General features: G+C 43.8%; 1 protein-coding gene across 1 annotated transcript in view; it reads left to right on the top strand.

Moving 5' to 3' along the window:
* camk1da (calcium/calmodulin-dependent protein kinase 1Da) overlaps positions 1-26,591 on the top strand; it is a 354,041-nt gene that overhangs the window by 247,550 nt on the left and 79,900 nt on the right. The window contains exons 4-5 of the mRNA XM_068005083.1: positions 21,659-21,797; positions 25,444-25,570. Of these exons, the coding sequence (XP_067861184.1) occupies positions 21,659-21,797; positions 25,444-25,570 (266 nt within the window). The remainder of the gene's footprint in view (positions 1-21,658; positions 21,798-25,443; positions 25,571-26,591) is intronic.

Below are 26,591 nucleotides of genomic sequence, written 5' to 3'. Positions count from 1 at the left end.
ACTGCTCCCTGCTCCTAGCAGTTGGTGCTGCTGCTCCAAGGGATTGAATGTTGTGGAATGCTGTGGGCAGGAATTCTTGCAATAATTCTGTGAGGTCAGAAATTCCTGACACAATGCGCAGCAGCAATGAATCCCCTGAAGCAGCAGCAGTAGCAGGGGGTGAGCTAGGGTTGGCTTTTGAGGAGAGGGGGTGAAGGGGAGCCAGGTGCACTGGTGAACTACGAGAAGAGAGTGTTAACGTGAACCAGGGGAGGAGAAGAGTTTCATCATAAACTGTGGGAGGGAGGGAAGAAGAATGCCAACTTGAATTGGGGGAGAGGAGGTGAAGAGTACCAGCATGAATTAGGGGAGAGGAGGTGAAGAGTACCAGCATGAATTGAATGGAAAGAGGGAGAAGAGTACCAGCATGAATTGGGGGAGAGGAGGTGAAGAGTACCAGCATGAATTAGTAAACAATTTTACAACACCAAGTTATAGTCCAGCAATTTTATTTTAAATTCACAAGCTTTCGGAGATTTTCTCCTTCCTCAGGCAAATGTCTGAGGAAGGAGAAAATCTCCGAAAGCTTGTGAATTTAAAATAAAATTGCTGGACTATAACTTGGTGTTGTAAAATTGTTTACAATTGTCAACCCCAGTCCATCACCGGCATCTCCACAGCATGAATTAGGGGAGAGGAGGTGAAGAGTACCAGCATGAATTGGGGGAGAGGAGGTGAAGAGTACCAGCATGAATTGGAGGAGAGGAGGTGAAGAGTACCAGCATGAATTGGGGGAGAGGAGGTGAAGAGTACCAGCATGAATTAGGAGAGAGGAGGTGAAGAGTACCAGCATGAATTGGGGGAGAGGAGGTGAAGAGTTACCAGCATGAATTGGAGGAGAGGAGGTGAAGAGTACCAGCATGAATTGGGGGAGAGGAGGTGAAGAGTTACCAGCATGAATTGGGGGAGAGGAGGTGAAGAGTTACCAGCATGAATTGGAGGAGAGGAGGTGAAGAGTACCAGCATGAATTGGGGGAGAGGAGGTGAAGAGTTACCAGCATGAATTGGGGGAGAGGAGGTGAAGAGTACCAGCATGAATTGGGGGAGAGGAGGTGAAGAGTACCAGCATGAATTGGGGGAGAGGAGGTGAAGAGTTACCAGCATGAATTGGGGGAGAGGAGGTGAAGAGTACCAGCATGAATTAGGAGAGAGGAGGTGAAGAGTACCAGCATGAATTGGGGGAGAGGAGGTGAAGAGTTACCAGCATGAATTGGGGGAGAGGAGGTGAAGAGTACCAGCATGAATTAGGAGAGAGGAGGTGAAGAGTACCAGCATGAATTGGGGGAGAGGAGGTGAAGAGTACCAGCATGAATTGGGGGAGAGGAGGTGAAGAGTACCAGCATGAATTAGGAGAGAGGAGGTGAAGAGTACCAGCATGAATTAGGAGAGAGGAGGTGAAGAGTACCAGCATGAATTGGGGGAGAGGAGGTGAAGAGTACCAGCATGAATTGGGGGAGAGGAGGTGAAGAGTACCAGCATGAATTGGGGGAGAGGAGGTGAAGAGTACCAGCATGAATTAGGGGAGAGGAGGTGAAGAGTACCAGCATGAATTGGGGGAGAGGAGGTGAAGAGTACCAGCATGAATTGGAGGAGAGGAGGTGAAGAGTACCAGCATGAATTGGGGGAGAGGAGGTGAAGAGTACCAGCATGAATTGGGGGAGAGGAGGTGAAGAGTACCAGCATGAATTAGGGGAGAAAAGTACCAGAGTGAATGGGAGGGATAAGAGGGAAGAAGAAGAATGCCTCCATGAACTAGGAGTGGGGGAAAAGGAGTGTCTCTATGTCACTGTGACAAGAATTTACAATCAGATTTAGCAAGAGAGTACCAATACAAGGTCACAATAGCCCACAATTTCCCCCCAAGAAATGAGGGAAAATCACTGCAAATTTTGCCAGACTTACACTATACAAATGATGGGCTTTTAGGTATACCTGCAACTTCAGCAATGACCAGCTTAAGCCCCAGATGTCAGAGGCCTATCTTCAGGGCTTTTCAGTTGGCAGCTTTTTTTGTAGCTATTGTCCAACTTTTGCGAGCTTTTCACATCAGCGTTTACGGACAATGACTCTGTTCTGTGCTAAAGTCATGTGCCCATGCGGAACTGGGTCAAAAGCCGCAATCCAAGTGGTATTTTTAACAGGCATCAGGAAGGAGAGCTTCTCCTTTACCTGGGGCAAGATTCAGACTAGAAGGTCCAGGTATGTAGGACAGCAATGGAGACTGGCATCATAGCCAGCAACACTTGTCACTTACGCCACTGAAAGATTGTGAGGCTATTTTAAATTGAGAAGGTGGCACAGGAGAGATATAAGTATTTACCTCAGGCTGCCAGACAGTGCTACTCAGAGAGTAGCTTTTGTGCTGCAGAAATAGTGAGTCAGATGTACAATATGTATGTCTTATTTTTAGAATATTTTCTTCAACCTTTAGAAATATAAGCAAAAACTATTTTTGTAATTGGACAATGTTCTATATGTTATATAGGATGAGCGATCACCTTTTATTTTAGAGAGGTCTGTATTTGGTTCTCAGGATGGATTATATGGTGAATGGAAATTGCAGAGGATTAAAGTTACAAAAAATTCAAAAGTATACATACAATATAAAGGCAGAGGGGGCCGAAAGAACAAATGAATCTGCTGTATCTTGGTATTTGCTGTTGGAGGGTCTCTTCTTGTTTACATGGCTCTGTGAGGCTCTCTAGTGGCAGACACATAGTACTGTAATTTTCCAGTGCTGCTCAATCCTTGTAAAAATGTCCAGGGGTCTTGAAGGCTTTAACGCTGACAGGCCGTGGACCAGAGTCTTTATTAATGTCTTGTCACCATTCCACAAGCTGTTGCTCCTTGTGTTGAAATCAGACTCATTGCACTGTGTCCGATTCTGACTCTTCTCTTCCAAGGATCTCAAAACAATGGAACTATTTGCCTCCTTCAATCTTCCCTTCCTCCTAAAATATAGAAGCTTTTGAAGCCCGCGTTTGATGTCACCTAGCAATAGTTCTTGATTTACCTCATCTTTTCAATCTTGATGGTCTCCTGCATTATGGACCTCAGACTTCCATTCACCTCTTTCAAGTATAAGAAAAGATGCTATTCCTACAGTAACAACTTAGGCCATTGTCCTCTCTTAGAAGCAACACTTTCAGATATGCCAAATGCAGCAAGAATGTGTTAAATCTGTGAAGTTCAAGTTTAGGACAGACAGCAGGAAGTAATTTTTTTTACAGAGAAGGGAAACAAATAATAGTACAGGAACAATGGCTGAGGCTAGGACAGTTGATGTATTTAAGGAATAGGTAGTTAGAATGTGGAACTTGCTACCACATGAAGTAATTGAGACGAACAACATAGATGCATTTAAGGGGAAGCTAGATAAGTATATGAGGGAGGAAGGAATAGAATGTTATGCTGATAGGGATAGATGAAGTAGGGTGACAGGGGGCTCATGTGGAGCATAAACGCCACCATAGACATTTGGGCCGAATGGCCTGTTTCTCTGCTGTAAATTCCATGTAATTCATACTTTGCTGGCAAGATGGTACAAAATGATATTCTGATAAAGTGTGATCAAATGGCCCAATGGGTTTTCTTCATCCAAATATTCTAATTGTGCCTGTTACAAATTCGGGTCTACTGATGATACTAACTTGGGTTCAGTGGCCCCTTTTTTAAAATTCGTTCATGGGATGTGGGCGTCGCTAACGAGGCCGGCATTTATTGCCCATCCCTAATTGCCCTTGAGAAGGTGGTGGTGAGCCGCCTTCTTGAACTGCTGCAGTCCGTGTGGTGACGGTTCTCCCACTGTGCTGTTAGGAAGGGAGTTCCAGGATTTTGACCCAGCAACGATGAAGGAATGGCGATATATTTCCAAGTCGGGATGGTGTGTGACTTGGTGGGGAACGTGCAGGTGGTGTTGTTCCCATGTACCTGCTGCTCTTGTCCTTCTAGGTGTAGAGGTCGCGGGTTTGGGAGGTGTTGTCGAAGAAGCCTTGGCAGGTTGCTGCAGTGCATCCTGTGGATGGTACACACTGCAGCCACTGTGCACCGGTGGTGAGGGGAGTGAATGTTTAGGGTGGTGGATGGGGTGCCAATCAAGCAGGCTGCTTTGTCCTGGATGGTGTCGAGCCTCTTGAGTGTTGTTGGAGCTGCACTCAACCAGGCAAGTGGAGAGTATTCCATTACACTCCTGACTTGTGCCTTGCAGATCGTGGAAAGGCTTTGGGGAGTCAGGAGGTGAGTCACTCGCCGCAGAATACCCAGCCTCTGACCTGCTCTCGTAGCCACAGTATTTATATGGCTGGTCCAGTTAAGTTTCTGGTCAATGGTAACCCCCAGGATGTTGATGGTGGGGGTTTCAGCGATGGTAATGCCGTTTAATGTCAAGGGGAGGTGGTTAGACTATCTCTTGTTGGAGATGGTCATTGCCTGGCACTTATCTGGCACGAATGTTACTTGCCACTTATCAGCCCAAGCCTGGATGTTGTCCAGGTCTTGCTGCATGCGGGGTAGGACTGTTTCATTTTCTGAGGGGTTGCAAGTGGAACTGAACACTGTGCAATCATCAGCGAACATCCCCATTTCTGACCTAATGATGGAGGGAAGGTCATTGATGAAGCAGCTGAAGATGGTTGGGCCTAGGACACTGCTCTGAGGAACTCCTGCAGCAATATCCTGGGGCTGAGATGATTGGCCTCCAACAACCACTACCATCTTCCTTTGTGCTAGGTATGACTCCAGCCACTGGAGAGTTTTCCCCCTGATTCCCGTTGATTTCAATTTTACTAGGGCTCCTTGGTGCCACACTCGGTCAAATGCTGCCTTGATGTCAAGGGCAGTCACCCTAACCTCTGGAATTCAGCTCTTTTGTCCATGTTTGGACCAAGGCCGTAATGAGGTCTGGAGTCAAGTGGTCCTGGCGGAACCCAAACTGAGCATCGGTGTGCAGGTTATTGGTGAGTAAGTGCCGCTTGATAGCACTGTCGACGACACCTTCCATCACTTTGCTGATGATTGAGAGTAGACTGATGGGGCGGTAATTGGCTGGATTGGATTTGTCCTGCTTTTTGTGGACAGGACATACCTAGGCAACTTTCCAAATTGTCGGGTAGATGCCAGTTTTGTAACTGTACTGGAACAGCTTGGCTAGAGGCGCAGCTAGTTCTGGAGCACAAGTCTTCAGCACTACAGCCGGGATGTTGTTGGGGCCCATGGCCTTTGCTGTATCCAGTGCATTCAGCCGTTTCTTGATATCACGTGGAGTGAATCGAATTGGCTGAAGACTGGCTTCTGTGATGGTGGGGATATCAGGAGGAGGCCGAGATGGATCATCCACTCGGCACTTCTGGCTGAAGATGGTTGCAAACGCTTCAGCCTTGTCTTTTGCACTCACGTGCTGGACTCCAACATCATTGGGGATGCTCCACACGAGCCCCCTGTCACCCTACTTCATCTAATTGTCCACCACCATTCACGACTGGATGTGGCAGGACTGCAGAGCTTTGATCTGATCCGTTGGTTGTGGCTCCTCTCACTCCCATAAGTGGATCCCATGCCCCTTACATGCTGGAGTAGATTCACACTGTACAATATCTACAGTACATCCCTTGTTATCTGATCTGAATATTTGTGTCTTTTATCCATGCTCCCGCATGCCTCTCTTACTCTTTTCAAAGGCAGACTCAAAAAGCACCTGGTAAAACAAGGCTGGATATGAATTGTTTAAGCTGCTTTATTTCACAGCTGGTGAACATACAGAACATACAGAATTTTACAATCTTCTGGACTCAACATTGATTTCAATCACTTCAGATCATAACCACTGCTGGTAATGGTTCTGATGTTGCCATTTACAGCTCCTCTAGACCCATCTTTTGTTTTTTTACTTGTCCCATTACCACCCTCCTTGCCTTGCACCATCATCCCTTTTGTCATTTAATCACTCCTGCCCTCCACCCTATCAGAGACCTTCCCTTTTGTTCTTTCCTCCCCTCCCCTTCCTCCCCCACCCCACCTTTCCCTGGCTCTGTATTTGCTTAAAAACTGTTCAGTCTTCAAATTCTTCCAGTTCTGATGAAAGGTCATCGACCTGAAACATTGGGTTCGATTTTGCAAGGAAGTAGTGGGTGCATTGGGGGTGGGGGCGACTCCGAAAATTGCGGAAATCCCGAGCGGGTTCGGAACCCGGCTCCAGCCGCAGACATCTGGGTTCCCCATTGACGCGCCTCCCAAATGCGGAAGTCCCACCAGCAATTAAAGCCGGTGGGATGATAGTTAAGAGACTTATTTAGATACTTAAAGTACTTAATTTTGTCCACATTACGGCAGGGGTCCGATTTTTAAACATCCTCAGCGTGTTTCCCGTGCTGTGGGAAACACTCCATGTTCTGCCAGGCATGTTTCAGCCAGCAGCCAATGAGACATTCAAATGCTTATTTGACAGATGGGAGAAAAGGTGAATTCTTGCAACAGGGCACTCAGTTCTTTCACACAGATCTTTGTGTTTTCACTGAAAATTCTTCCTTTCCACTCACAATTCTTCTGTTCCCACATATTTACTTACTTTTTGGACGCCCTCAAACTCACACCATCAGGATGGAGGGCACCATGGCTACATTCACCACTACATCCGACATCACCAGCCTCGCCAGGCACGGTGTGCACTTCCGCCACTTGGAGCTCCACTACACAGTGCTGCGCCACAGGCACCAGCACAAGAGCAGAGAGGGCAACAACCAGAAAGAGAGACATTGCAGGAAGCACTACCCTCGCCACAGGGTTTACAGACCGAGGCTCAGCTTCCTGGACCTCTCTGAGGAGCAGTGCATACAGAGGCTCAGTCAATTGCCAGGTAGTTGCAGACACCTGCAGCCTCCTTCATGCCGAGCTGCTCCCAGCTGGGCCGGGCGGCATCTCATTACCCATCGCTGTCAAAGTCACTCCTGCCCTCAACTTCTTCGCCTCCGGATCATTTCAGAGTGCCACCTCAGTCGTCTGCACACAAGTGCATAAAGCAGGTCACCGATGGCTTGTTTCACAGAGCCTTGCAGTACGTCAACTTCCCCATAGATGACCTCAGCCAGACTGAGAGGGCATCGGGATTCCACTCTGTGGCTGGCTTCTCATGGATGCAGGGTGTAATTGATTGCACCCATATAGCAATTCGAGTACATCCACACAAACTAGGACTGTTCATCAACAGGAAGGGTTAACACTCCATTAACACTCAGCTCGTTTGTGACCACCGCAAAAGATTCCTTCACGTGTGCACCAGATTCCCTGGCAGCTGCCACGATTCCTTCATCCTGAGGGAATCCAACATCCCGCCCCTCTTCCATGCACCGAACACCCTTAAGGGCTGGCTCCTCAGGGACAAGGGATACCCCCTGCACATGTGGCACATGACACCTCTGAGGAACCCCATCACCAAGCAACAGCGTCGATATAACGACAGCCACATCGCCACCAGGTGTACAATTGAGCACGCTATAGGGCTGCTCAAGATGCGCTTCAGGTGCCTTGATCGTTCTGGGGGAGCGCTTCAATACGCACCACACAGAGTGTGTTATAGTAGTGTGTTACACCCTGCACAACGAGGCACAACAGAGATAGGTGCCGCTGGAGGAGGCCCCATCCACATGGAGGAGGAGGAGGAACCCATGGGCAGAGCAGCGGCTCACCTGGCTGCTCGTGAGGCCAGGGAGTCACTGATATGTGAACGGTTCTCCTAACATCAGAAAATGTGAAGAGTCCAGTCGTCTCACCACCTGGAAAGAGCAGCACCCACACCAGGCCGCCCACCCCTCCCTGCATAAAACAGTCCTGCAACTACACATACACCCACTGTAGAGTGACCCAATGGGTGACATCAAATGTCGCCGTTCATGGTGAACCTCATGAAAGGGCCCTATCACAAGCCAGTCAAGAATGGGAAGACGTGGCAGTAGTGGTGACAATCATAACATTTAATGTCACTTTAACAAAAAGCAAATATAAATGAAAAACATGACAGTCTGTCAAACACCCTTGTGCATACCCTTCGTGATCACAAAACCTTTGCCTTTCTCTTCTGACTGCTTCTATGTGGTGCATCCCCTGTGGCTGCAGCAGAGGTAGTGGCAGGTTGCTCATGTTTATGCCCTGACTGCTTAGATGCTTTGGGCCTATACCATCTGGGTTTTGGTGTCCATGAGGATCCCTCCAAAGACTGCTCCACCTGCACCTATGCAGGGACACACTCGGCCACCTGGAGAGGAGGCAGTATTGCGGGTACTGGTTGAGAGGGGGGCAACGGGTGAGACATGGGAGTGCTTTGAGTGACGTCCCCACATCCATGTCCCCTTTTGCCATCATCCCTCTCCTGGACCAGGCCCACATCACTCCTACCACCCTCCTGGAGAACAGTTTGGAGGACATGTATGATGCCTTGGAAGCCCAGTTGTAAAGTTTCTGTCTGCCTGTTTAAGGCGGCAGAATGTTGTTCACCCTGAGTCCGAACGGCCGTTGTCAGGGCCTGAATGGACTCATTTGTGAACTGTGCTTGAAGCTCAACGGTGGCTAGTCTTCTGTCCATTGCAGACATTCCCGCACTTACCTGTGCCACCATTCCACTCATGCAGGAGTTGGACTCCACCATCCTCACCGCTATTGTGGAGAGTGCGCTTGGCACCTGTTCCAGTACCTCGCAAATGTGCTGCTGTCCCTCGATCATTCTCCTTTGAAAGGAAGGCCCCCAGGGTTCAGCATCTGCATCCAGCTGAGCAGAGCCTGGATAGGAGTGCGCCCACCGACAGCTCCACAGCTACCCCTACCACCAGTGTCTGCTCGTGCTCACTTGTGTGTGGTGACTCACCAGGTGCCAACCCAACTAACTGAGTACTAGGACCCACCAAGGTGTGAGTATCTGCGCTGGTGGATGGCTCACTAAGATGTGATGGTGCGCCCTCAGAGGCCAGCAGGTCCTCTGAGGAATTGCCGTCTGCCATCACTGCAGTAGCTGAAGGCTCTGGAAGAGAACAGAAGGCAATATTAAGCATCATCACAGATGTATCACATTGCGATGAGCATACTGAGGTGTCGAAGATGGCAAGACATGTTAACATCAATTCATATTGTGTGTGATGAATGTTTAAGTTGTGTCACCAGACGTTTATGGGGTGACAGTCTCGCCATCCCCGAAAGACAGGCACTCGAGGGTGTGGCTCAGCTCCAGCACCTCCTGCTCTGAGTCTGTGAGGACCAGTGTTTGTGGAGACCCCCCCTCTCATGTGCATTTTGCGCTCTCTTCTAGAAGGGGACAAAGAACAGTGAGTGAGTGATGGTGAAGTAGCCAACCGATGAATGCATTACTTTGGGTGAGGCTGACCGTGAAAGAAATGCATCAGAGGATGCGTATGAGACAGAGCCATCGCATTGGATGAGGATTGGGGTGAGTGGTAGTGGTGGGGTGACTAATGGGGAGGTGAGGAAGTACAGGTAAGTTGAGGGTGAGCCTTGAGTGGGCGTGAGGAGTGATGTGATAGAGCACTCTTGGCAGTGGAGAATGGGTTGGGAGGGGGGGGACAGTGATGTGCAACACGGAATATAGGAGAATGAGTAAGTGTACTCACTTTGGCTGACCTAGTTAGGTCATTGAAACACTTCCTGCACTGGATCCAGGTGCGTGGATTTTGCTGCTGGTGACCTCCTCTGCCACCTCGAGCCAGGCTTTCTTGGTGGCAGAGGCAGGCCACTTCCTCCTGTCTGCCGGGTAGAACACATCCCTCCTCCTCCTCACCCCATCCAGTAGCACCTGAAATGAGGCATCGTTAAACCTTGGAGCAGCCTTTCCCCTGTGCTGCTCCATTGCGGTGTGTGTGTGTTTGCTCCAGCAAAAGCCTTTTGGAGCAATGGCCCTTTAAATAGAGTTCCTCCAGCTGACAGCCTGTGATGCGGGTGTGCAGTCCGCCTGCTGCGCAGCTTTCGGACGGCAAACCCGGAAGCAATTGAATCACAATCGCGTGGGAAATGGACATTTTTTATTGGGTGGGTTACCCACACGCCCATTCACCCCCCACCCCCGCTGCCATCCTGCCTCCATTCTAATATCGGAGCCATGAACTCTGTTTCTTTCTCCACAGATGCTGCCTGAGTATTTCCAGTATTTTCTATTTTTATTTTAGATTTCCAGCATCCGCAGTATTTTGCTTTTGATCATTCAGGGGAACAGTTTATGATCCAACTCACTTAGTTCAATCAGTACAATTTGTCTTCACATAATTATACAAAATGATACAATAATGAACATGCCATGCTTCCTCATATCAGTGGGTCATCTTACTTGACTTAAATGAAATAATTCTTAATTACCCTCCTACTTACTCCTTCCGAGCTTTGTGAAAGCTTGTCTTCACAGCTTTAGCTGTACCTGACTGACGTCCTGGGGATAATTTTCACTTTGGGCGTGGGCAGAAAGCTGACTGTTGCAGATCGACTGTCCGTTATACACCTCACTCGATTTTCCTTTCCATTGAAGTCAAAGTGAGAATGACCCTGCCCTCTCCCCCAGCCATCTCTGTCGCTATTATTATTTCCCTGTGTTCGCAGCCAGAAGGAAAGGCCTGCCAGACAACTCCTGTCGAGCGTGCAGGACCAGAGACTTCCTAACACAGTGGGTGTGAGATATTTACCAGTTACAGGCAAACAAATTGATAATTGTGTAGAGTCTTTGGGGAAAACAACTTCAAACATTCAGTCCATTGGCTTCTTAACCAATTTTCACATCGCTGCTTTTCTTTCTTAAACTTCTATGAATACATTTTTCTTTAAATAAAAGCTAACATTTAAAAGCGACTCGTTTTCCCCAATTTTCCAAATCCTTTTCTGTGGGAAAAATGGCCCAAAACATCCTGAAATTTGACAGTGCCTTTAAGTATTTACAATGGTCTAGTGTGTATTCACCGCCCACAAAGGGAGCCAAGATCTTCACAGTACTTTGTAATAAAGATTTCAGACTTGTAAATTACAACACAGCTGAAATATGAAAGGCCAAACTTCTAAACAAGGAAAGAAGAGAAAAAGCCCTCCTTGCACGTGTGTAAGTTTAATCCCTTGTTTCATCATCCCCGAGGGAAACAGCTGAAATAAACCTTGTAATGTCTCAGTACCAGTCAGCTTATCAAACGACAACAAATTCTTCAATTATTAAAATATGGGCTTCCCAGGAGAGGCATTCTGTCAAAGTTATTCTGCCCGTTCTGCACTCCCTGACTTGTTTTCTCCTGAACAAATGAACAACTTAGGGTGAAGTTCCACTGTCACATTTGCAGCGTTTCAAAAATAAAAATATGACGCCACAGTCGGTTCCAGTCCGACTCCTCGGATGTGACCTCATGCACCACTTGTCCTTGATGCTCTACTCCACACTGTGTCAAGTCGGGTTTACAAAGTGCTCAGAGGGCCAGTCAGATCTTCTGGACATGTTATAAACTCGTGAAAAGGTTTTGCTAAAGGTTTTGAGAAAGCTAATGTTTCCATGCAGTCTCTCAAAACATTTGAAATTGTTTCTTCTTCTTATTCATTCTCGGGATGTGGGCGTGGCTGGCAATGCTGACATTTATTGCCCTTGAGAAGGTGGTGGTGAGCCGCCTTCTTGAACCGCTGCAGTCTGTGTGGTGAAGGTGGTCCCACGGTGCTGTTCGGTAGGGAGATCCAGGATTTTGACCCAGTGACCATGAAGGAATGCCGATATATATACACTTGAATATATATGGGACTGAGTGACTATGAGAAAGAGCACGTGCACTCTTGTGCAGAGTTCTGTTGTGGGAGCAGGAATGCAGATTTACAGCCACAGCCAGCCCGCTGCATAACTGTGGAGATGCCAGCCCCTAACACACTCCAGGAGCGAAGTATAATCCATTCTAAGATACTATTGGTAAAATTCTCCTATGAGTGGGAGTTTACTATCAGAGGTGGCCTTTTTTTTAAATTGAGAACCCAGGTGAAGGTCTGAGACCCTTAGTGCAGGACTCCACAAGGTTGAAAATAGGAGGAGAAAAGATGAGATAAATCAAGCTCTAGTGGTTAAGTAACACCAGGCTTGGATTGTAAAACTTGGATTGTGGACAACAATGATCTGATTTACAGATGCGTGTTTTACTGCGATGGTATTCAGCCAATATTAATGCCTGTACTTTGTAGTCCTGCTGCAGTTTACGCGTCTAAACAGACTAAGCAATGACGTACTGGTTGGACTTCAAAAAAAATAACATAAAAATATAGATTGACGCGCTCCTCAGTTAGAGCATAACACATGGAACGAGAAAAGGCCTCTTGCCCATGAGTCCAGTCCCATTGAGAACATGTAGCTATGGCTAGAAATTCCTTGTGTTACATTTTTATCTCACAGGCAAAGTCATAGTGGTTATATGATCTTACCTGTGGAATAAAGATCGTTGAGATTATGAAAGGGTTTGATAGGGTAGACGTAGAGAAGATGTTTCCACTTGTGGGGGTGTCCAAAACTAGGGGTCATAAACATAAAATAGTAACTATTCAATAGGGAATTCAGGAGAAACTTCCTTACCCAAAAAGTGGTAAGAATGTGGAACTCACTACCACAAGGAGTAGTTGAGGTGACTAGCACAGATGCATTTAAGGGGAAGCTAGATAAACACGTGAGGGAGAGAGGAATAGAAGGATATGCTGATGGGGATTGTTGAAGAGGGATGGGAGGAGGCTCTTGTGGAGCATAAACACCGGCATGGACCAGTTGGGCCAAATGCTGTACATTCTATGTAATTCTATGTAAATGTAATGTGCGGAAGCATTGCTAGCCTTCCAGTATGTAAATATTATTATTTATGGATGTTGTGGTTCTTTGGGCTACTTTGCGCTGCAGTTTTTTGTTTTGGAAAGTCAAAGTTAGGAGGAAGGTAGAATATGGAAAAGGCAAATCTGGAAAATTACTTTAAGTTGTGAAAGTTGGACAAGGAGACACAGATTCAGAATGATAAATAGCAGATTTAGGACTAATGTCAGGCAATTTTTCTTCACACAAATAGTGATCAATACGTGGAATGGCCTTCCAGATAACATAATGATGGTGAAAGCCTTGATACAATGAAAGGACTTAAGGATTTTTCTGGTATATGAATTGAGAGGGGATTAAATGGCCTGCCTCATTCATAATTACCTTATGATATTGTAAAGGTCACTACTGATATTATGAACTGGAAAGACAAGACTTTAATGAGACTTTTAATATATTGCTTATATCACCAACATGGCAACTGGTGGCAAGAATAACCCACGGACCAAGGAACAGCTCCTTGGCTAAAATTCAATCACTAATTATTCCAAAAAGAGTTACTTCACGCTTCCACTGCTGCATTTTTTGGCTTTACAAATCTGTCTGACTCACTGGTTTACTGGAGGACAGTGTGCCCTTAATTAAGGGGCCAGCACGCGAGCAACAACCTCAAAAAAACTCATTAAAATTTGCTTGTGAAATAAACTGCACTCATCAACTGAACACATTTATATTCCATCTGGGTTTCTAAAGGTCTGAAGTGAAAGCCTCAAGAGTTAATAGTTAATTATCGTTTATGACATGTAGAATATTGTCATTATGAGAGGTACCTTTTTAACCCTTTGTGGACTCGAGTAGCATTTTTGTGTGAAAGCGAAATACATTGCATGAGTAGTTTTTCAGTATATTTAAAGTACATATACTAAACATGCATTAAGATATAAAAACAGAAAATGCTGGAAACATTCGGAAGATCAGGCAGCATCTGTGGAGAGAGAAACAAGAGTTAACGTCTCAGGCCTTTCATCTGCAGTATTTTGCTTTTGATGCATTGAGATATGTTTGGTTTTGTACATCTCTATAATCCTATTTTACAAGCATTTGTCATTAGAAGTGTGCAAGCAGACTCCATTGCAGAATTTCTAGAATAGTGCATATGTACCCCTTTTAGAAGGTGAAAAGCCCTTTTGGTAATAGTGTATATGTACCCCTTTTAGAAGGTGAAAAGCTCTTTTGGTACTCACACAGAATGGGAATCTGTTTTCAAAGATGCCATCGGGTTTTTTTGGGCATGATTGTGCTAATGAGCTGTATTAGAAACCTTGCTCAAAATGGCTGCACAAGAACACATGGGGAATTTCCTCGCAGGTGCTCCCGTTCCACTGCTTTAACTTCACCAGAGGTTTAGACGTGTAAAAGGGGATTCCACTGCACTTCCGGCGAAGTTATGACAGCGGAGCGAGAGCAGCTTCAAGAAAATACCCAGCCATGTTGCCACAAATTTTCAAGCTGCATGATTGCTACAGAAATGAAGACTGGATTTTGTTGTTTTTGCCATAAAGGAAACTACAGAGAACCCTTATAAACACTTTCGGGGAAGACCACAGGGCAAATTTTCCCACAGTGTGCTCCTGGGGTGGAGCCTTGTCTGCCGGGATCACATACTGATGCGCAGGCACTCTGTGATTTTCTGGCCGTGGGATCTCATGTCCACCTGAACATGCATAAAATCCTATCTGAAGGACAGCTCCTCTGACAATGCAGCACTTCCTCGGTACTGCACCGAAGTGCCAGCCTAGATTATATGCTCAAATCCCGGAGAGGGGCATGAACCCACAACCCCTTCTGGCTCAGTCGCAAGAGTGATACCAACTGGCTAACATTCAAAATGGAGAGAAGGAGCTTTGAATCTTTGTCTGACAAAGACATGAAGAAGCGGTAGAAAAGGGACACATATTCTAAGAGCAATTGTCACCATTAGGACACAAGAAAAGACAAGTACAGACACTAAAGAGTTGGCGTTGTATTTAATCGGAGTGAGTGAATGTATTTTCTTCAATGTCTATCTTCCTGCCCATTGGCCTGCCTCCAGTGCACAAACTAGGACTCATTAGGATTAGAATGCACTTGGTGCGGAGGAGGGGACTTTTAAAGATTGCTTACGGCTCTAACTATTAATTAAAGCAAAAGAATTACCTCATGTAGTGTAACTCGTTGAAGCGTGTAAAAATACCCTTTGAACTATAAAACACCACTTATGATTTTCCAAAGGAGTATTAGCTTGAAGCTCTTACTGCCGCATTATATAACTCCACATGACAAGGAATAATATACAATATGCAGCTAGCTGTTATTGCACTTCCATTGGTACATTGTGTAGGATTAGCCCATGATTTCTCCTATATTCATAAACCTCAGTAACAGCTACACTACAGCTACTGATGTGAGACTTGTATTTGTTGCTTATGATACACAGTTGGCAGATCCTTGTTATATCACATGCTGGTCTCAGTCTGACTGGCACCAAGGTGCAGCAACATTAGACCAAGCACAAAGCTTTGCTCCTTCTGCCACTAAAGTTCAATGTTTAGGAAAGAACAGTGTCCACTTTGTCCGAACATTAAAAAGCCTCCACACAAAAGTTCCCAGACGATTCAATCGAGTATCTCGTCACTGTTAAAATGCAGTTTTACACTCAGCTGCAGCTGGTGCAAACTCAGACCAATGTGGTACGGTCTGTCAGAGTGGGTTTCGTACTGCTTGACCTTATTGTTCTCGGCTGTCAGATCGAGATGTAACACCCGAGCCATACTGTTTCGCATCAACTTGAAATCATTTTGAAAATGAGATCTGAAATGCAGTTCTCTTGTATCAAAATAACATTCATTTTTTGAATGGACGATTGTTATCAAAATTCAGGTACGACTGTGAGTATGATTGTCTAATTATATTCATGGACCAGTGTTAATAAAATTTAATACAATGGACCGGATTTTGCTCTGAGTGGCAAATGAATGACACCCGCCTCTCATTCGACTTGGACTTGCCCATAGACTTTTCATGGGCTGCTGCACTGCAAGTTCCTCTTATATGGCCCTCAATCCAGCACGGTGCCCTCTACAAGGCATCTGGGACCTATGTGAACGGGGCAAGGAACTGGCTATCCCCATAACCAATCAGATTGAAGCATGTTAATAAGCAGCGCAGACACAGGTCCAGGAAGTGTAAGTTAGAATAGTAAATTCAATGTAAAATCAGTTAGAGAAAGTGAGATAAACAGAGGGTAAGAAATATTGAATTAAAGGACAGAGATAAAAGAGACAGAAAGAAAAAAATAGAAAAATAAAAATGTTAAAATAAATGTCCAACAATTAAAATGTGAAGGAACGCAACTCCACATTTGTAAAATTAAATTTTCAGTGCCAGAGAGGTTTTACTGGCAGTCATTAAGACTTAGCACGCCATTAAAATTTAGGTTACACTTAAAAAAAACTTGATGTACCTTTTTCTAGTGAGATTACTTCGTTTCCATCAGGGCAGGAGAGGAACTTCATGCTGTTTCAGTCATTTGGACGTTGAGTCAGCTGGCGGGATTTCCTTCCCATGAAGCTTCTGGGCATCTGGTAGAGGAAAATCCGGATTTCCGCATTTAACTGCACACGTGCGGTCACCGGAAGTTCCTCTACCATTTGCACTGAAATAAGTTATTCTTAGAGCAAAATCCAGCTCATTACATTCCTGTTAATATAATTAACTTTTAAATGACTGTATCAAAACAACTACAGACTTTGTGGCGGGGTAAATACTGTTGAGATTTTGGTGAATTTGCATTATGTTTGTTTCCTCTTTTAAAAATTAGATTATCATTTGTTTTTAGTAATTCCTCTCCCTGCTGCCTCTCCATTATTTTCTCCTGTACTATCCCCTCAACCTTTGTCACTGCTGAGATGTGTGTGAGGAGGGGGAGGGGGGCGGGGGCGGGTGGATGGAAAGAGCAGCAAGGAGGTGCGGAGATAAAATCGACTTTCAGTAGTATGTTTAATATTACTATTAAATGAAATAACTTTCTAACAGAAAGGTAACTTGTAAAGGACACGAAGAGTACCATCTCAGAGAGAATGATATAGAATGAGAAAAGACCAGTTGGCCCAGCAAGTACATTCCTTCTAAAGGAATATTCCTTTGCCCTACCATGGTGTATATTGCTGCATCACTGTGAGAATAGAAAGGACAGTTTGGTTGTGAAGTAGGAAACAACACTGTGTCATAATTTGGAAGTTTCGTGAAGGCATGTGACTGACTAGGAGGTTCGGGGGAAATCAAGTAGCTAGCAGCCTTTGCAGGGAATGATTTAAGACAGAAATATCTCTAAATTACTCGTTAGTCTTTTGTTCCAAAAAAAAAGTGTAAGATAGTTTATTTGTTTGTAAGTTTATTTTTTCCTAAATAAATGTTTTTCAACAAAATCTGTAGCGAGGTTTTTATGAAACCGAGTACATGAGTCCCTTGAATTAACTGAATCTCCTGTTGGTGACAAACACCCACAGATAGAACATCAAAGACTAAGAAAGCTCCAAAGGCAACTGGGCAAAACTTCCAGAGTATATTGGATGTGAATCTAATGTCATAAAATACATTAATGAGCCTGTTGTATTCCCACAATGCACCGGAGCTAGTGTCCTCCCAGTATTCTCTTCTTCAAATCCCTACAGCCTTCAGTCCCTTTCAATAACCAGACATCTGAGTAGCTGGTTTTTGAAGGACTTAATTGACATGGCATTAACCAATCTAGTGAGAGTCTGTTTCATATAGCTGCTACTCTGTGGGAAAAACAAATAAATCTTTTAATCTCTAGTCTCCCTCGATACAAACTGATTTCTATTTACGTCCTTTGTCCTGTGACTACCACTTGATAACCTGCTTAAATCCACATTATTAATGCCTTTCAGCATTTTAAAAGGTCTGGATCGTGCCCAGAGCGTCAATCAGGAGGCATACTAATGGATTGGCTTCCCCAGTTTGTTAACTTAAAAATTAGTCAGACTTGCAGATTTTGTTTCCCAGCAATGTTTTTGGCAGTTTCACCTTAAAAGTTCCAATAAAATGCAAACAGTCCATTGTGCTTTATGTACTAGGGCTAACAATGAGTAAACTGATTTTAAAAGAAACATTAGAGATAATAAACAAAGATCACAAATGCTGGAAATCTGAAATAAAGTAGAAATGCTGGAAATGCAAAGTAGGCTAGTCAGCATCTGAAAGAGAAAGGTGGGTTAATGGTCCAGGTGGTACTAGTGGGTCTCACCTGAAACGTTATCCTATTGTTCTCCTTTAGATGCTGAGTGACCAGCTCTGAATTTCCAGCATTCAGTGTTCTATTTCAAAAGCACTAGTGATTGGGGTGAAAGATGAAAATAGTTTTGTGCTTGTACTGTAACAGGCACTGAGCCAACGCCTTGCAAGAGGTTAACTTGACAGAAAATGTGCCATTTCCTTTTTGCATAAAGCTCTTCCAAAGTTACAGATCCTGTCTCTAACCATTAACTGATGGGCCTCTTTCAGGAGGCACCATGGCTAATGTGAACAATATGGTGGGAAATGCTGTATCCAAAGTGTCAAACCATCCTGATTTACTGCCACCGATAACCTGTTACTATGTATTACTTGTTGAGCTGTCTTAGTTGTTGGCTAAATAATACAGCATATAATTATAGGGAAGTAAGAGCCATATTTATTAAAAGAGAAAATCAATTAGTGATTCAGTTTGTGGAGGAAACTAATTATTGTTTCCATATGTGTCCTAAGTATAAAATACTTATATTCAACAACACAAATCTTGTGCCCGAAGTTGAGTTCACCCACCAAGCTATTGGCGTAAACACCTTGGCCAGGTAAAGATAGTGAGCAAGCTGGAATTCACTGACCTACTTTTCCCTATGTGACTACACTTGATTGACGCAGGCACAATGGGCCAAATGGCCTCCTTCTGTGCAGTAACGTTCTATGAAAAGTACTTGATTCGCTGTAAAGTCGCTTTGGGTTGTGAAAAGCCCTCTATAAATGCTAGTTATTTGTTTTGTTTGTTCTTTCTTTAAGTAAGTAGGCATTATTAAGGCAACCCTACTAATCTAATTTTGATAAAGCAAAGTTATTTTCATTTTTATGTTCTTAAAGACTAGCAACCTCATGAAGACGCCGAACCAGCTTCCAGTGCGACAATCTGGCCCAAAAAACACTTCTTAAATTTGGGCACTTTGTTTTAGGACACTCCCTATATTCTCTAAGTCTACCTCTTTCCAGTGCATGTGATACAGTGGCCACAGAAGTGCTCATTTTACTCCTTAAACAAAAAAAAACAGCACTTTCACACTCGAGTGTCTTTGTGGTAACATCAATGAATGGGAACTGCAATATCTTGCTTTTTTGTAAACGAAGACTGGATAATTTATCCAATCATGAGTGCAGATTTATTATAGCTTTGCTTTCCAAATGAAATCTATATGTATTTTCACCTCTGATGTAATTCTCAGTGCATGTCTTACTTTATCAGTGCTACAGACCCTGGTGCTGTAAGATGTTGCTGTGAATTGTTTTACATTTGTACTAAATTGTCACCGTCATAGCAATTTTCTAAGCGTTAAAAAAAAAATCTGATTATTTTGTAGCAAATTGTTCTACATGGCAGTAAGTGCATAAATGGAGGAATTTGAGCCTTAGCCCACTGATAGCATTTTTACCTCTGAGTCAGAAGGTTGTGGGTTCAAACCCCACTCCAGGACTTGAGCAGATAATCCAGGCTGCTGCTTCAGTGCCATACTGATGGAGGTGCTGCATTGTCAGAAGTGCTGTCTTTTGGATGAGACATTAAACCGAGACTCTGACTGCCCTCTTAGGTGGACGTAAGAGATCCTATGGCGTTATTTGAAGTAGAGCAGGAGAGTTTTCCCTGTGCTCTGATCAGCATTTATCCCTCAACCAACATCACTAAAGAACAGATTATTTGATTGTTTATCTCATTGCTGTTTGTGGGACAATGCTATGTGCAAATTGGCTAAACCCACCATAAAACAGTCTCTATGATTCAAAAGTATTTCATTGACTGCAAAGTGCTTTGGGACGTTCTGAGATAGTGAAAGGTGCTATAGAAATGGCAAGTTTGTTCTTATTTCTAGTGCACTGATGCTGTGAACCATGTAGAGGTAGAAAGCAGCCTCCCCTCCTGAATAGAGTTCTTGTTCTCACCCAGGCCAGTTTAAGAAGGCAATGAGAGAAGTTGAGGCATTCTCCTTCCCTTTTGCCCCAACGGAACAAATATTTGAGGGTGGGATGGAGTGGGGGGAAGGGAGCCAGGTTAAATCTCTATAGGCTGTTTGTAGAGCACCATTAAGGTTACCACCTGTCTTTATTAAGTAGTGCTTCTGGACATTTCTAAAATGAAAATTGGGATGCCAAAAGTCTGCTCTTTCAGAAAGAAGTTTACTTTCCTATTTCAGTGTCTTATGATGTGCCGTCTTTGGGTATTAGGATTTTCAATGAATTTTCATCAGCAAAGCATCAGAACTCAAGCTATGATCCCACTCCCTATTCTTATTCTGCTCCCCCTCCCCCAATAAGCTAGCAATCAGGAAGCAGTGGTGGGAGGGGGGCTGGGCACAGGTGGCTGTTCTGGGCAATGTATTAAGACTGAGCACCAAGGATTGACGGGACGAAAAGTTTGAGCAGGGTAGGTAGCTTCATGCTAGTTTTCAATCACGAATGCAGAGAATTTGGACATTGTGACCAAAAGCTAACTGACTCTTTAAAACACGTGCAGTTGCAATGCATGAGGTGGGGTGTTTCCTCGGAGGAGAGAGCCTGCAATCCATACCAGGAAAACAGAAATTCTACTTATATGGATTTCTCAGCAGTATGGTTTGTAGCCTCTTAAGCAAGATGTACATCTGTGTGTCTCAGACACACAACTGACCACCTCCCACTCCACCCCCCACAAAAAAAACCCATTATGGGCCAGAATTTACTGTTAAAATAACGGTGAGGCTAATGGCGTTCACCATTATTTATGCGCAAATCGCACAGCAACTTCAGCCGAGGGCAGAAACGCGGTTAAACGTAAAAATCTGGAAGTTGCTGTCCGAGATGCGCGGCTCTGCTGTTAGCTTCCCGAAAACGGCATCTCGCTGTCTGCCTCACCATTCAAACGCATTGAACGGCGTGAAGTTCCTGGACTTGCTTGGTAGACACGAGCTAAACTCTCCACAGAAAGTTAAGGCTTGTCCATTTCAGTCTAAGTACCTTTTTTAGTGGCGTGATAAGTCTTATTTACTGCCAAACAACCTCTCTGCCACTGAAAATTAACTTTTACAAGTGTGGAGTCTCATTCCTTCAGTTTGTAATTGTTGTTGAGGATTTAAACAAAACTTTTTTTTTGTTTACTTTTTCTTTCTTTTTTTTCTCTCTTAATCCAGTCGTTCTTTCCCTCTCTTTATTTCGCTTTCGGTACCTAATTTGACATTCAATTCACTTCCTGGTTCCAACTTTGTGCTATCCATTAACAATTCTTCAATTTGATTGGTTGAAGAGATGTACATTGGTTGAACAGTTGCTTGCCTTGTTCACACAGGTCCCAGATGCCCTGTAGAGGGCGCCACACTTACAGAAACTTGCTGTGCAAAAGCTCATGGAAATTAAATGGGCAAGGGCAAATCTAACTAAGGATGGGTGCCATTCATTCGCCGGCTACAGTAAATTCTGGCCCAATGCATTTTGAGATGAAGGGCTTTTTTCTTCTATTATATTCCCCATACATCTCCTTTTCTGCTTGCTTCCTAGGGTGTCAGGAGGGGAGCTATTTGACAGGATCGTGGAGAAAGGGTTTTACACTGAGAAGGATGCCAGCACTCTGATACGTCAGGTACTGGACGCTGTGCAGTACCTACATAAAATGAGCATTGTTCACCGAGACTTGAAGGTAGGTTCCTGACATCCTATTATGGTTTGGCTGTGTAATAGATATACAAACCCTAGAAACACTAGAAGCAGTGATGAGCAAAAGGCTAGAACTTGACGTGCCCTTTTAAGAAGAGTTAGAATCATAGAATCCTACAGCACAGGAGGAGGCCATTCGGCCCATCGTGCCTGTGCTGGCTGTTTGAAAGAGCTATCCAATTAGTCCCACTCCCCTGCTCTTTCCCCATAACCCTGCAATTTTTTCCTTTTCAATCCTTACTGTTCATGTTTTCTAAATATTTCCCACTGATATCCATGTACCAAGAACTACAACCAATAAATGGCAGTCTTCATGGTAGTCTCAACAAGTTATCTTTTTATTTTTTCACTTGAATCCATAAACAAATTGGCCCTGAAATTCCTCATGGATTTAGCCAGTCTTCCAACTGTAAGTATGGTGGGAGACCAACGGAATTTCCCACAAAACGGCAGAGTCCTGGTTGTGCAGAATCTCTACCAATTCCGGAAGCTTCCTGGCTGCTTTGTAGGGAGTAAAATTTCCATCCACACCTGACAAGGCAAATTATGGCCATGGGGTGGAGCCAAGGGCAGGGACTCCCTAAACCAAGTGTCCCTGCTCCTGAGGTTAGAAGGGGACTTGGCACTTTCATCCACCTGCCCCCTGCTAATGAGGTTCCCGCTCACTGACCCTGCAAACTCCAGCAGGGTCAGCTGTGGAGAGGACCCAATAAATATATTTATTGATTCAAAAATCTAACACAAACACACAGAAAGAACGATCAGTCAGAATCATCTTGCTTAAGTTGCCTCTGCCCCTCTTAAGGGCAAAAATATTGTCAATGAATGACTCTAAATTTTTTGTCAATTAGTAAATTAGGGCTGCCCATAGTGAGGTTTCTTCTGACTGCCACAGGAAACTATACTTCCAGTTGTTGAAGAAATGTTTTGACCTGGTACTTTTGCTTGAGAGAGCCATGTTACTCCACCAATTACAGCCAACATATGGACACTATCCCCTCACAACTCAATTCCAATAGAAGAGATTAAATCAAGGTTTTTTGAATTTGGCGATAATCCTGACACTGGATCATATTGCTAATATATCTTCAATCATCAGCATCACTGTTGCTTCATGTTAATGCTGTACATCGAGAATAATGCACCGTTGAAACTTGATGCAGCACATTTGTACAGCTATGATGGTATCTTTTATCCTAATGACTGTTACAAAAGGTCTTTGTAAATTAAAATTACCCGAAGACCAGATCATCGAAAATGAATTTCAAAATTTAGCAGCCACAAGGTGATGTGCAACGACTGTATCAATGTAGGAGATTTAAAATTGATCAACAAAATATATTAAATTACATAGATTTGATATGTTTCAGCTGATTTTTGTTGACTAGTCTCCAGACCGGCAACATGCGGGTACAGTAGCATAGTGGATTATGTTACTGGACTAGTAATCTAGCAGCCTGGGCTAATAATCTGGAGACATGCGTTCAAATCCTGCCATAGCAACTGGGCAATTTAAATTCAGTTAATTGAATAAAAAGCTAGTGTCAGGAATGGTGAAACTACTAGGTTGTCATAAAAACCCATCTGGTTCACTAATGCCCTTTAGGGAGGGAAACCTGCTGTCCTTACCTGGTCTGGCCTACATGTAACTCCAGACCCACAGCAATGTGGTTGATTCTTAACTGGCCTGGCAAGCCACTCAGTTGTTCAAGAACAGATGGGCAATAAATGTTGGCCTTGCCAGTGATGCCTGCATCCAATGAATAAATAAAAAAAAGTCTAGTTATATCAATTTTTTTCTATAATTCAATATGAATGTAATCCTTCTGTTTGAAAGTAGATGTTGTAATCTTACACTGCAGTCATGGAGCTGCCAGAATTCAGAATGTCGTTTCTCTTATACAATGAGTTTCTAACAGTCCACTCATTCCTTGTGAAGTTACTCAGACCTACATCTTTCATTTAATCACTGGATCTGATAGATTAACCTGAGCTACACACATATGACAACAGCAACAACTTGCATTTATATAGCACCTTTAACGTAGTAAAATGTCCCAAGGCGCTTCACATTATCAGACAGAATTTGACACCGAGCCACATAAAGAGATATTAGGACAGTGGGTCAAAGAGTTCGTTTTAAGGAGCATCTTAAAGGAGGAGAGAGAGGTAGCGAGATGGAGAGAATTCTAGAGCTTAGGGCCTAGGTAGCTGAAGGCACAGCCACCAGTGGTGTGGTGAAGGAAATTGGGGATGCACAAGAGGCTAGAATTGGAGGAACGCAGAGCTCGCGGAGGGTATTAGGGCTGGAGGAAGTTACAGAGATAGGGAGGGGCCAGGCCATGGAGGGATTTGAACACAAGGATGAGAATTTTTAATTCGAGGCACTGCAGGACCGGGGGCCAATATAAGTCAATGAGCACAGGGATGATGAGTGAACAGGTCTTGGTGCAAGTTTGGTTACGGGCAGCAGAGGTTTGGAAGAGCCCGAGTGTCTGCAAGGTGGAAGATGGGAGGCTGGCCAGGAGAGCATTAGAATAGTTGAGTCTGGAGCTAACAAAAGTGTGGATGAGGGTTTCAACATCAGATGGGCTGAGGCAGGGCGGAGATGGGCCATATTACAGAGGTATTACTGTTTTAGTAGTGAGATGGTGACTCCTGCAGCACATCCTGCCAGCAATACATTCATAGTAAGATGTCAATTCCTGTTCATGTAGCACAAATGTGGCCAGTTTCTGTTAAGCCAGAAAATTGTCGTTATTTTAATACAAACAAGAGGTAAACTTATTGTTTTTTCATTTAGAGTAAGGAGAGGAATACTTTGAACAGAAAATACTCATCCTGGACAAATGTGGCAGATGCAAAGTAGAGAGCCTCACCCTCAGTATCCACCTTAAAGTAAAACATTTCTCTGGGCTGTTTTTCTGATAACAGTGAGTGCTAATGATCACATCAGGGGAACTGGCTTGGAAAAGTTTCTTGGTCTGAACACAGATGATATCAATAGATATGACCATTAACATAGGGCGTTTAAGTATCATTATATTATTTCAACTGTGTATGTTTAATTCATTTCCTTCAAGTTGTCAAACTCAGTAACTGCACTCAACCAGTTCCTCTGATAGTAGCTCCAGCGCTCAGCATTTAAACTACATTTTTTAAATCAAACTCACAAAGAAGACAAAGTATGTTAAAGTTAGTCATTATTATTAACTGTTCTTTCATTAATGTTTTTAAATGATGGAATTCATTCCTTAAACGTATTTTTCAATAAGCTCTAATATTCCAGTCCTTTTACTTAAAAATAGGATCCTTTCAGTTTGGCCTCATGTCAGCAAGGTGAGATTAACAACACTGCAGAGCTTCCTGGCAGCAAAGTGAGCCTGTTCCTGGGAAAGTAGGAAAGTGTGGAACAAGAAAAAAAAAATTCATCCCATCAAGTCTGTCTGTTCCTTGCACAGACCATATACAACTTACTGCATCAGGGGCTCTATCCAGCTAGTTCACCTCCGCAGGGGGAGTTCTGCATGATACTGCATTTTTTTTTCCTAATTACTAAATGTTTTTCTCCTCTAAAAGAAGGAAATCAAAATAGTCTTGTGTGTTTTTCTTCTCATATCTTTACTCAGCCAGAAAACCTCTTGTACTTCAGCCCTGATGAAGAGTCCAAAATTATGATCAGTGATTTTGGTTTATCCAAAATGGAAGGGACGGGAGATGTTATGTCTACAGCGTGCGGCACCCCAGGCTATGTGGGTAAGTGATTTCCTTGAAACGGAAGGTTCTGGAAAGTTCTGTGTCTGCTAAAGCTTTTAACTGATTTTATATTGATTTTTAATACACAAACAGTCCCATAAGGAGAAAATACAGCTATTAGACTGTTCCTTGCTACCAAACTTGATCCTGTTCCAATGCACAGCTCAGGAGAAATCCATATTCAACATGTCTGCCAACAGCTGCAAGACCAAATGCATTCCCATTTTATCTTTCTGCTTCTTTAGTGACATTAATTGTTGCATTGAGTAAAGGTTTATTATCTACTTTAACCTCCCTAATTTGTCAGGTATTTACTGCATATGACTCATGAGAATCTTTTGCTACTCTTTAATTTGATGTCATGAGAAAGCCTGGTACTTTCCAAATCTGTACTTGTATCTGGGACACATCATCTGAACCCAGTTTTCAGCATACACAGGTATTTTGCTGTTCTGTTTCATAGGCAAATTAAGGGTTTCATTTTATTTTAGTTATCAGTGAACTATTATTTAACCTTACTGTAAAGTTTTAATCTGTGAGCTTTTGCTGCACCACTTTGGTCACTGTTGGTTCTAAGGCTGACGATCGCCAGCACTTTCCCATAAGACACTAAATTATTTTAGCTTCTTAAAGTGTTTACTGTGATGAGCTTCTAAATGTTAGATGCAGCAGCTTTTACAAGTAGAATAAGTTATAGCAGCATCTTGGCTTGAACGACTCACGATTTCTCTTTTAACAAACATTATTACCGTGACTCACTTTTCTTGTGCTTACAATATTCACCCTTAGATTATGGGCATCTCCAGGGAGTCCCATCTTTCCTGGGCCACTCAATTTCCTTAATAGCTGAGCCTACATAGGAACATAGGAACAGGAGTAGGCCATTCAGCCCCTCGTGCCTGCTCCGCCATTTGATAAGATCATGGCTGATCTGTGATCTAGCTCCATATACCTGCCTTTGGCCCATATCCCTTAATACCTTTGGTTGCCAAAAAGCTATCTATCTCACATTTAAATTGAG

Source organism: Heptranchias perlo, chromosome 24, assembly GCF_035084215.1.
Source record: "Heptranchias perlo isolate sHepPer1 chromosome 24, sHepPer1.hap1, whole genome shotgun sequence".
NCBI lineage: Eukaryota > Metazoa > Chordata > Chondrichthyes > Hexanchiformes > Hexanchidae > Heptranchias > Heptranchias perlo.
The sequence above is the reverse complement of the archived record's forward strand: the minus strand, read 5'-3'. Positions and strand labels throughout refer to the sequence as shown.